At 48.6% G+C, this 12,212-nt stretch overlaps 1 protein-coding gene across 1 annotated transcript in view; it reads left to right on the top strand.

Moving 5' to 3' along the window:
• The first annotated feature begins 786 nt into the window (after positions 1-786).
• The window catches only part of ACVR2B (activin A receptor type 2B), a 104,860-nt gene continuing 93,434 nt past the window's right edge, over positions 787-12,212 (top strand). The window contains exon 1 of the mRNA XM_032098502.1: positions 787-1,226. Within this exon, the coding sequence (XP_031954393.1) occupies positions 1,175-1,226 (52 nt within the window). The 5' untranslated portion in view covers positions 787-1,174. The remainder of the gene's footprint in view (positions 1,227-12,212) is intronic.

Genomic DNA, 12,212 nt, shown 5'->3' with positions numbered 1-12,212 from the left:
TCCCCGCGGGGCGCGGCCGTGACGGGCAGCGCCGCTCCCCACTCAGCGCCCGCGGAGCCCCCGCGCCGCACCGCCCCCTCCAGCCCCTTTGTATCCAACATCCGGGTTTCCCCGCTGGCTTCTCCCTTTTTTTAGAAGCCATTTTGGACGCGGTTCAGGTTTTTTTTTTTTTTTTTTTTTTAATTATTAAAAGAAAACCCCAAAACAACAACAACAACAACAACAAAACCCCAAACCCCAACAAAACTCCCTTCCCCTTCCCCCTCCACGTTGTTTTTTAAATTTTCTTCTCCCGCCTCCCCATCCCGCACATGGCACCTCCCGCCGCGCCCCCGCGCCCGCCGCCCCGCGCAGCTCCGCGATGCCGCGGCCCCCCGCCGCCTCCTCCTCCTCCTCCTCCTCCTCCTCCGGCCCCCCGCGGCAGCCCCGCGCCCCCTCCGCCGGCCCTTGCCTGCCGCTCCGCAGCCTCCCGGGATGCGGGGTCCGTAAAAACCGCGCACGGTCCCGGTCCTGCCGCCGCCGCCCCGCTCGCTGCCGGCGCGGGGAGCGCCCGTGGGTTGCGTGGGGAAGGGGAGGAGGAGGAGGAGGAGGAAGGGGGGGATGCGCGTCTGTGTGCGGGGGAAGGGGGGGAGCGCGCAACCTGCGCACGGCTGCGCGGGCATTGCGCGGGAACCGCGGGGGGGGGGGGGGGGCGTGTGCGTGTGTGCGCTCGCCCCTCGCTGCTGGGGGAGCCGGAGGGGCTGGGTTGGGAGGAGGAGGAGGGGGAAGGGGAAGAGGAGGAGGAGGAGGAGGAGGAGGAGGAGGAGGGGGAGTCGGTGTGTGGTGCACGCCGCGCTCCCAGCACAAAAGCCCAGGGAAAGAAACTCTTGGAAAGCTGGGAGCGAACGGTGGGGCCGGGCAGGAGCAGGTCGAACCGTCCGGGTCTGTTCGTCTCCACTGGATAAATTCTGCAACTGCGAAGGAATTAAATCCGATTTTCTTGTTTTCGTTTTGTTTTGTTGTTTTTTTTTCCCTACCCCCTGCCCCCAGGATTTTTTTCTTCTTTTTTTCTTTTTGAGAGCGAGAGGGAGGGCAGAGCCGGGCTTCTCCCCCCTCTTTTCACGCGCTCGATCTTTTTATTTTTGTTTCCCTGGGGGATAGAGGTGCACGCGAGGGAAAAAAAAAGTAAAGGACTATGTTTGCTTCGTGGCTGACTTTCGCCGTGCTCTGGGGAACTTTCTGTGCAGGTAAGAGCCTTTCGGCGTGTTTACCTCCCGCTCCGGCTCTCGGTCGCGTCTCCAAATGCAGAATTGAATGGGCCGTGCGGTTATTTGCAGCCGCCCTCCAGCACCCTCGGAAGCAGAGCACAGCACCCGAGCTGGGGAATCCCCCCACTGCTGCATCGGCTTAATTTCCTTTATTATTATTATTATTGTTATTATTATTCTCTTTTTCTTTTCACTCCCTCGCCCTCCCTCTCCGTTTTCTCCCTGCTCGCAGGACGAGCCTTCCCGTGCTGCTTTTTGTTCCCTCCAGGCAGCCTGTGGGAATTCACGGCAATGTAAACACGGCGCGATCTCGAGGAAACTTTGCAAAAATGGGCATTTACTTCTGGGCGGGGGCGTGGGGGAGAAGCCGACGAGGTTGTGTGGGGGGGGGAGAAGTTGGGAGCAGCGGGAGGAGACCTGGGGGTCGCTCCGGAATGGTGCGGGGTCTCTCAGGTAGTGGCCATGTGTGCGCTCTGCTCCTGCCGGGCTCGGGTTGTGTAACCCGGGGGGATGTGGGGGACCCCGCCTCCGCCCCGAAGAGACCCCCCCGGTTCCTCATCAGCCCCCCGGGGCGCCGCGGTCCCGTGGGGGTTAGCACGGAACGAGCCTATTGGGGCTGGCTGGCTCCGCGGGGAGCCGGGAGAAAGTTGGGAAAAAGGGGGTGTGTGCGGCAGGGGGTGCCTGGGGAGCATCCCTCCGGAGGAGGCTTCTGTGGCGGAGGAGAGTCTTTATTTTCTATCTTCTTCATCCCATTTGTTTTACGGACATGGGCTGGCCTCCAAACTTCACCTCCAACCTGCGGGGTGCGCGTCGTGCCGAGGGACGCGGGTGGAAGTTCGCCCAAAGCCCGGGCACGGCCGGGGGACTTGGAGGGGGCACCCGGGCAGCGCTTTGGGAGGCGGGGAGGGGTATCCATGGGGTACCCCATCCCGCAACCCTCGGGGGGGCGGGAGGGGTCAGATCCCTGTGCTGCTCCTAGCACTGAAAACGCGGGCACGCTGGAAATCCCCGCGCTCCCCACTTTCCCTCCTTATTTTAATTTCTGTTTATATTATTATTATTATTTTCCCTATTGCTTTTTATTATCGCTGCATTTTCCTCAGGAGAAACCGGTGCGGGTGCAATTTTGTACCCCCCCCCCCCCCCCCCTTGCCTGGTAACCACGACCCCCCCGGGGCTGAGCCCGCAGCCCCCCGCCCCGGCGCTGGGCAGTGACTTGTTACGTTCCCTCCATCTCCCAGCCGGGGACTGGGGGGACGCGGGAGGGGGACGGGGCCGAGGGGAGGCTGTTTGTGGCCGGGGGTTCCCGGGGGCAGGGTGCCGGAGGCAGCGATGCTGTGGCCGTGCCCGCTCCGCGATGGGCAGCCGGGGAGTTCCCGGCGGCTTTGCCATCGCGGCTCCGCTGTAGGGGTGGGGGCCAGGGGGGGTTTCCCCGCGTGTCCGGGTCCCCCGCCCCGGGGAAGGAGCTGCCCGGCGGGGCCGCGGCGCGGAGCGAGGGGAGCGGGCGCGGAGCCGGCCCCGGGGCGCTCCTGCAACCGGGCTTCCTTTGTTCCGAGTGCCCATTAAATATGCGCTGCCACCGCCTGCCTCTGCCATTACCGGCGGTGCCAGCGCTTCATTATTTTTTAAGTCACACCGAAAGTGTGCGAGAGTGGCAATAAAAAGGGAGCGGACAATAAAAATTAAAAAAAAAAAATTAATGTCTTAGTGAGCAAAGCCAGCTCGAGCTTTTTTATCTGATGGTTGGGACACTTGTACGCAGCTTTGTTTCCATGTGTTGGGAAGGGGGTTGTGCGGGTTTGTATTTACATAGCAGTGCTGAGGAGAGCAGGTATTTTGGAAGGAGCAGGCGGGGGGGGGGGGGGGGGGTTGGGGGTGTGTGTGCCAGCAGCATTCCTGGTGCTTGGCGTTGCTATCATCACAACAGCTCTCCTGGCTGGAAAATTCTATTATGTGCATAAAGGAGATTTATGGTCAATGTATTTTCTTTCCATATATCTTGGAATCCTTTTATCTCGGGTGATTCAATAAAAGAGATGGCTTCCGGATTTTTTTTTTTTGTTTTGTTTTGGGTATGGCGTTGGGTTTTTGTTTGGTTTGATTTTGGTATTTAACCTGATCCTGTGGCTCTGTGCACAGTGACTGAAATCTAAGTTGGAGGGGAAAAAAGCAATTTCTTAGGAAAAAAAAAAAGGCACCCTGAAACCTTCTTAAATGTATCATGTTATGTAAAAGATAATCTGACAGGGCATACCTGTGCTGACTTTTTCCTCGTCCCCTGAAAATACAATAAAGAAATCCCCAAAAATGAATATAATTCTGTTTATTTAGAGAGGTCCTCTTGATCATTAAATCAGTGCATTAGCCATTCTGTAAACCCCTCACTCTCTTTTAAAGCCTTTCTGCCTTTCTTGTGATGTTTATGAGTATTTATCAACGTGATCTTCATTGTCCAGTTTTTCCTAAAGCTGTTCAGTAAAAAAAAAAAGAGGAAAACAAGCTCAGATACCCGAAGTTGGAACGTGTTGCTGGGATTCAGAGCACTGGGCTTTGCTCAAAGTATGTCTTTTGTGTGTGAACATGTTAGGGCTCTGTGAAAGTGGTGGGCTTTTCGAAAATTGCTTGACCTCCATTGTTGATGCTTCTCATCGCTACCTTGGCTGGCTGTAACAAAGCAAGCACGGGCTGCTGTTCTTTAAAAAAAAAAAAAAAAAAAAGACTCTGTTATGCTTAATTTTTTGGAATACTGAGGATTCATTGAGGAAAACATTATGTTCATTTTTAGCCCTTTGTTTGCAAATTCTCTGCAGCCCAAATGTTCAGAAATCATGTTTTAATCGATGAGCTTGAGAAAATACAGAAGGTGTAAAAGGATTTGCCTTGCAGAATGCATTGCTTATGTGTTTTCCGAGCCATTGCATTACTTTTATTTCGGTGCAAGTTTAAGTAATGCCATGCAGCAAGGAACTGTGCAGCAAATGGATCTGGTCTCCTCTTTCACTATCTTGTATTTATCCTCTTGTGCTTGAGAAAGGGAATAAAACTGGCTTCATTGGCTTGCTAATTAAACACAATGAAGTGCGTGGCCCAAGGTTAATGGCAATGGCCTTTAAAAACACAAAACTCTTGAACAGGTGTTTAGGATATATATTTTTTTAATCTGCTATCAAATCTACATAATTGTACCACCGAGATAACCGCTGTCAGAGTTCTGTGGAGAAGAAAATGCTGTGTTGGAGACGCCAGTGATCAGTGTATTATTTTTAGTGGCATTATTTATAAATACCTCTCCAGGTCCTGCACAACCTGTGGTTTAACTCCCCCCTTCTCCCCACTCTCCATTTCGAAGCATCTCCTGCATCATTCCTTTGGTTTCTGCAGATCAAGCAGCGTTAAAAATCCCATATCCCTGGACCAGAGCGAGGGTCTAACCTGAGCCTGGGGAGTTAACTAAAGTATTTACACGCTGAAATTTCTGCCATTGATGGTGCCTTTGAGCAGCCCATGCAGGCTGTGAGGCTCCTGCTCGCTGGATGCGATAGGAAGAAACAGCCAATTAAAGCGGAGGGCTCGCACTCCCCGCGTTCGAGCTGTCACCAGCCTCCTGTCCACTCTGCTCTCCATCAGCTAAAACACGCTTGTCAGGTTTTTTTGTGCTCCATGTGACGCAACAGTTGTGGACCTCCCCTGCTGACACTGAATAGATGGTAGAGAAGAAAGAAACAGGCCAGCCTCACTGTTTTTTCCTCCCCCCCCATCCTTTTTTTTTTCTCTTTTCTTTTCTGTTTTGTTGTTTTTGTTCTCCTCTCTCCCTCCCACCATTTTCCCCCTTCCCCATGCACACACTCCTTGCATTGCAGATCAGCCTAGGAGGGCTCCCTGGCTTCTCCAGTTCTGGGGAGCAAGACCAGTGCACAGGTAGAGATGGAGGAGGGCATCTTTTGAAACGTTGGTAATGGGATGATGGGAATCCTGCTGCTGTGATTTGCATTGTGCCTGTCCATGGAGTGGGTCCTCCTGCAGGTGTAGAAGGAACCAAGGGATATTTATTTATCAAGGGTGAAGGAGGTGGGTGGCAGAGATTTTTTGAGCCTGGGCATCTGTCAGAGATGTGTTTGTGTGCTCTGCCCAAAGGAAAAGGTGCCTATTCCTAGAAAGCTGGGACACCTTTAAAATAAAATAAACAGAAGTCAAAGTTACTCCATGTTCAGGGCCTTGTAGCAGAAGGTGTTTTGGTTGTCGTGTTTCAGGACCTGCTTTTAGAAGAATTTCTAAAATTTAGCGTTAAAAGTAGTTGACCTTGTGGTGCTGCACTAGAATAGTCAGAATTAAATGGGATTTTAGGAGCACAGGATCTTTCAATCCCTATGAAATGTAACATCTTTCTATCAAACACGGCCAGGACAGTGGCCTAAAAGTTGTGAAAGTGACTTGATAACCCCCTGCTTCTGGCTATGCAGGGCCCAGGCAAGGAGAGACCCTGGATGCCCCTTCTGCAGGGAGCACCACACCCAATGCCAGGCACGGCTCTCCTTTCTCCAGGTGCCTCCCATCCCTTGCCTGGAAATCTCTGTGTCCAGCCCTGTCAGCTTGCACTGGAGAAGGGTGACTGTAATTTGGGAAGGGTGTAGGTAGGGGAGAGAACCTGCTAGAGTTCAGTGGTGATCTAGACCCACGTGAAAGCCTTGATGGGGTCTTGCCCTCAGCTTTGACAACTGGAGAAGTGGTTGTGCACTCAGAGTCTTGTGAAGGCAGCTTGGGAAGTCAGGGCTGGTGGGTGCCTGCTGCAGAGTTGGCATTTTCTTGCTGCTGGGCTGGAGGAGTGGTGTCACCAAGGCAGGTGGCCGAGTTTCCCAGGTCCCTCGGTCAGCTGCGGGCAGCGAGGTGGGCAGCGAGGTGCTGTGCCTCGGCACCACCACAGCACCCGGGCTCCAGCACTCTCCCTGAAACAAAACGTTGTGGGAAGTTGGGAAATGGGAACTGCAGAGTGTAATCTCTGCTTTAAAGAGGTGTTGTCTTTCTCTTTTATTCCTCCTTGGCCTTTGATTTTAAAACTAGCAGGGGAGTGTGATTTTCCTGCCTGGCCAATAGCACTGCCTGGATCTGAATTATTCAGTGTAGCACTTGGCATTCTGCACCCTGTTCCCACTCAAGCTCTTTTTCGCCTGTTCCTTCATGTGGAGATTTTCACATCAGTGAAATTGGATGTGTTTAAGAGAGGTGTTTGTGGCCGAAGTATTCACCAGTATTAGCTCTACTCTTCCCCTTCCCTTTCCCCTCTGTTAACCATTGAGGATCAACTAATGTCTAATCTCTTCATTATTACTTCATTCTGAAATAATTTTGTATCTCATTAGCCACTTGTCCCTTTAAGGTATATTAGAAAAATATACACCACTCCCCCCCAATCTTCTTTGTAAGGTTTCTTGGAGCCACTGAAGTCAGAGGGGCAAAGAAGTAAATTAAAGATGAAACACTCTCTCTGTGTTCTGCAGACCCAGCACATTTTATGCTTAGATTTGAATATAACTGTTGGTCTTTTTCACCAATTTCATGTTCTTTTCTCTCTGTCATCTTCTTCCTTTACTACCGTATAGCTTCAATTCAAACTAAAAGTTAAGAGCAGCAATTGTCAGTGTACATTGTAAAATAATAATATGCTTCCCTCCAAGTGCCTCTTATTTTGCCAGTATTTGAGTCTTTTACTCTGATTAGGTTATTGCATGTGGCATTGGTCCATCATGCTACTTAAGAAAAAAATCTGTAACTGGTGTCTAAGTGCCTCAGAAAAATACGGCTCCTCTTTTTGCAAAGTGCTGTTTGTGTAGAGAGAGGGTCCCTGCCCCAAAAACACTGAGCAGAGGGGCCAAGAGGGAGAAAATTCTACTGTTTGCAAGTACTCCCTGCTGAATCATGAAGTGGCTCACCCAAGGTCACACCAAATCTTTTGTACCTGTACTAAAAATTTAATCTGCGTGAGGAAATGTTTCAGTATGGGGTAAAATTTGGCTGCAGCCTGGGGGTGCTCTGTCCATCTTATGTGATTATTGAACTTCTTTTCATCTGGTGACTCTGCTAGGGGTGGTTGATGTATTTTTGGTCTTGGAAAGATCCCTTTCTCTTAGGTTGGGCTGCCTGCAAGCAGGGACTGGCTCATGCATACGGGTGTGCAAAAAGAAATACAGAGGAAGGAGCAGCCTGTTTGTGCCCAGCTGGAGGAAGATGTGAATGAGCTGTTTCTCATTAATAATTCCGTGATTTCCACCTTGGTGTGCCATTTCATCACAGACTCAGTTATGGACTTTGGGGGAGCTCTGTTTGGAGGAGGGCACAGGTCTGGCTGCAGGGCAAGAGGCAGCCTGGACCTGGAGCACCCTTTTTTGCCACACTGATGGGTTTGGGGTATTAAGGAGCTGAAATAAACCTCTGAAAATGTTTTACTTCTGAAAGAAGTAAAACTTGTATCTCTGGATGTTTCATCTGGGAATTTACCAGTTATTCCCTGGTGGGAGTGACTTTTCTGAGATCTTGGAAGTCAGTGGCAGGGCAAGGGCATTGCTCCTCATCCTCTTGGGTCCACGGTTGGTGCTCTGACCACCACATTATCCTTTTTTGTCCACCTGGAATTAAATTTGCTGGGAAAAATGGAATGTTCTGGTAATTTTATTAAAACAGAGGTATCATTCTGTTGTTTTTTTTTTTTTTTCTCCTGTCTCAGTCTCATAATAATGTATAGTGTACGAGTGCCTCCTCTTTAAATAAAGATAATAAAGCACGTGCATGAAAAGATGCAGTGCTTTACAATCTGAGCTCCATTAATTTTCACTGAAGTGGATATTCATGCAAATTTAGACATGGATTTTGAACTGGACTCTTTATGTCTAATATGTACCCTTGTGTGACAACGGGAGAAGAAAAAGGTGCTCCTGGGAGCCGAGGGGGTGAGTTAATCCTCCTCCAGTAAAGCTGGAAATGGAATGTATTGCTGTCAGTTTTATAGAGAAATAAACAAAACCTGGGGGAAATAAGTGCGTCTCTGGCACTTCCCGGACCAACCCCAAATCCCAGACCTGTGCTGAATGAGTCCCAAACCACAGCAGCAAAGGTTGTCATTTTAAAAATTCCATAGTAGCCGACATTGTAGGGTCTTAGGTGCCAGGACTGCCTCTGCCCTTTTTTTTTTTTTTTAATTTTCTTTTTTTAAATTTAAAGCTTTTTCCCATTATAAAACTTGTTTTCTAGATGGGAGCAGAACTTTAAATTTTCTATGTGGTGGCAGTAGTGCTAATGTAATGCTTCTTCCTAATTTATTCCTCTAAGGTGTGAGATGATAAGCCCTTGAGTGGATGAGAGGGATAAAGTTAGCTCCATTTGTGCCTGATCTATCAAATGGTCAATCTAGGTGGCTAACCCTTCTTTTCTCCAATATTTAGCTATTTAAAAATGCCTTGTGTAATGTGTGCAACTTCTAAAATTTGGCTTTTAGGAATATTTTGCTTATACATAATTTACCTCTGCAGACTGCTTTGAGTTCCTGGGGAGGGAGGAATACAACCATGCCTCTGAAGTGAAGAAATGTTCAATCAAAACTCTTGTCTCCTTTTTGTGACTTTCTAAAAGCATTTCAGAAAATGAGAATATTGCAGGGTTTTAAAGCCCTTTTAGTGCTGCTCTCATGTTTTGCAGTCTCTGGGTTGCTTCTGAGGGCTGGTGGCTGTTGCTGCCGTTTGGCTGAGCTGTGTGCAAACTCCCCTCTCCAGCTGGTCTGTTTGCTACTGATACTTTCTTCTTCTGGGAAAAGAGGGCATTTGAGATTTGCAAAATCGACATTCAGGCCTTTCTCTGAGGCAGCAAGCTGAGCTTTACAATAGGAAAGTTGTGAGAAGGCTGTGGCACTGGTCTTTGTAGGCACTCAAATATGGGAAGGCATTGGCTTTGCTTCAGACCTGTGCATTGCCACATGGATTTGCAGGAGCCCCTGTACTCAGCAGAGGGAAAATACAGTTGACTTGGGATGCAATTGCTCAGCAAAGTGCAGATTTGTGGTTATCCTGGTGGTTTTTTGGGATTTCTGGGACAACAGAGCCGTGGCAATGTGACCTTAAGGCTCAGAGCTCTCTTCTTTCTCCAAGTCTTTATGATTTGGGCTTTTTCCCCCTCAGTGTGGCAACTGAAACAGTGGGATTTGTACGGCCACTTTAGCTCCTGGGAGTAATTAATGGGTTAAGAATGCTAATTCCCCTCTATATTTGCAGGCTGAGAAATTCAGTTGTCCTTGGGTTTTTGTGGCGAGAGTATCCAGTTACAGCCTGGCAGCAGCTATTGGGCAGCTCCTGGGTGCACAAAAGTTTGAACTCATTATCCTTTGCTTTCACATGCACCCAAAGCTTATCAGGCACTTTTAATTTTATAGGAGTTTCTGTTAAAGCACATTCTTACACCTCGGGTAAGGCATTTTTCCAAATAACTATTGCAGTTGTGCTGGAAAGCACTCACCTGCCTAGCTCCTAAAAAGTGGATTTTTGTTGTGGGCAGTAGGCACTGGTGCTCACACACCTGGGTCAGTTCCCTGCTGTGAAATTCCTTTTTATGTAAGGAGCCTGGGATGCAGATAAAGCACAACACAACCTGAAGCAGGATGGTGCTTTTGATGCTAGGTGCTGCCTTAGTGGGATGCTGGTTCTGGCTGCTGGCAGATGTGGTGTGGAATGGAGTGCCTAGGTCTGGTGACAATTCTGGAGCTGTAGCATCACCATCTCTGCGTGGAACCTCAGGTGGGGATGCTGTCATGGGGCATTCCCTGATGCTGAGCTGTCTCATCCATGCTCCTGGGCTTCCTCTGAAATATTTCAAAGACAAATGCTTAAAAAAACCCCAAACCAAAACACAAAGGCCAGCTTCCTCACCCAAAAAGGCAAACCTCAGAAAAAGCAAAAAAATCTCCTCAACAACCCAAAACTCATGGAGATGAATGTTTTGATCTGATTGCTGTTGTTTTAATGCCTCAGTGTTAGGACAGACCTTAGTCTCTTCTTCAGGCTCCTGGAGGATCTTTGCAAAGTGAAAGCATGAAGCTGGGCCCTGTGGAAGGGCTCAGTAATAGCAAGAAATCCCCGTGTATGTTTTAACCACCTTTTACAGTGCTTGAAATTTCCAGGCTTCTTTAGGCATGGGATAAAGACCAGCAATGCCTGATGGAGCCTTCTGATGAGCACGCTTGCTGTCACTGGGTGTTTCCTCTCGTGACTACAGCTTGGTGGCACAAAGCTCATTCAGCCTGAATTTTGATGGATGCCAAAAAGAAGGAAAGGAAAAAAAAACCAAGCCGCTGAATGTGCTGTCCCCAGGGCTGTTGTCTCCTGATGCCATGACACTCTGCCTGTTCACACTGGCTGGAGATTGGCTGGATGTGCCCATTCCTGGAGGGTATTTTAACATTTATATTGTGCCTTAGATAACTGTGGAAGTCTTTTACAGCTAATTTTTATTGCTGTAGAAAGTTTTCTCTAGATACATAGCTTCTGTTATCATCTAATGCGGCAGAGTTAGTGCTGCTAAAAGCAAACATGAGGAACTTTTTTTTTTCTTAATTGGTAACAGAATTTTGTTTCCCATGCAATCATGTACAGATTGACTATTTCATTAGGTAGCAGCTAAAAGAAGCCCTCCAAGGTAACCGTGAGCCTCAGAGGTAAATGAGATGCAAGTGTGTCTGGCTGTGTAACTGTGTCTGTAGGCTCCTTCTCAATGAATCCCTGGTGAAAGAAGAAACCCTGAGCGAGGGACGTGCCCTTCTCCTGCACCCCAGAGTCACCCCGATGCTTTTTGTACTTAGAAACGATTTCGAATGAGCTAACATGCACAGCTTTGAAATGTGGTACAACAAAATAAAGTTGGCTAAAAATAGGTCTGAATATGAAAGACAGGCAAAAACTGGGAGGGGGGGAAGCTGAGAGTCATTTTACAGGCATTGTTGATAGAGTTTCAGGGTCCCAAGAAGGGAAGATGAATGTCTTTCTGTTATAGTAACAGCTGCTCTCTGTCCATCGGGATCCAGTGTTTGCCGATCCAACTCATAATAATTAAACAAAAGAGTTATTTCATAGCAGCCTCGGTGGGGGATTTATGTTGGAATTTTATCTTTTTCGATTTAGGCTTTTCTTCATCTAATTAAGAAAAATACCAAGTTAACCTCTCACCTGGACTGAGGCTCGCCTCTCATCAGATCCATTACAACTGGGGGGAAGCTGTCTGGTGACTGGGCCATTCAGAGCCATATTAATCAAACAAACAAACAAAAAAAATCATTAAGTTTCTCTAGTGCACTTGTTCTTTGTGAGCTTTCCAGGGGTTTTGTGTCCTGAATGGGTGATTCAGGTGTTAGTAGCTCCCTAGTATGGCCATGCAGTGCAACATGTAGATTTCTTCTTTCCTTTTACTTTTTAGTGATTTCCATCCCTCTCCCCATTTTGAGAGCTAGCAGGTCTCTTGTGTGAACAAGCAAACAGCCCCAAAGGAGTCTCAGATGCAAAGCATAGCTGCATTTTGGGAATGGATCTGCTTTGTGGGACTTTATTCTGATGCAGTTAACTCTGTAAAACCCCTTGGTGTGGGTCAGTCTTGGGGGCAGAGAGGTCTGGAGTGAGGCAAAGCTTCCTTACTTGGTATCTTCTCATGTATTCAGCCACAACTTTTAAGACAATTTGGGTTTGCATCCTCCTCCCTGCAAAACTCTCCCACCATGTCCTGTCACCTCGCCCTGTCCCTGTGGAGGGTTTCCAGAAGATTGCACCTGGAAATAGCTGGTTTGTCACTTCTTTTCATCACAGTGGCGCAGCTTTTTTAAAAAACAAGCTGAAGCTACCATTCCTTGGAGATCTCAGGCTAGAATTTATCCAGTGCTGAAGCACCACAAGCAGCTACCTGAAGTCCAGAGCTCCTATCACAGGATTGTTTCCCAGATCT

Source organism: Corvus moneduloides, chromosome 1, assembly GCF_009650955.1.
Source record: "Corvus moneduloides isolate bCorMon1 chromosome 1, bCorMon1.pri, whole genome shotgun sequence".
NCBI lineage: Eukaryota > Metazoa > Chordata > Aves > Passeriformes > Corvidae > Corvus > Corvus moneduloides.
The sequence above is the reverse complement of the archived record's forward strand: the minus strand, read 5'-3'. Positions and strand labels throughout refer to the sequence as shown.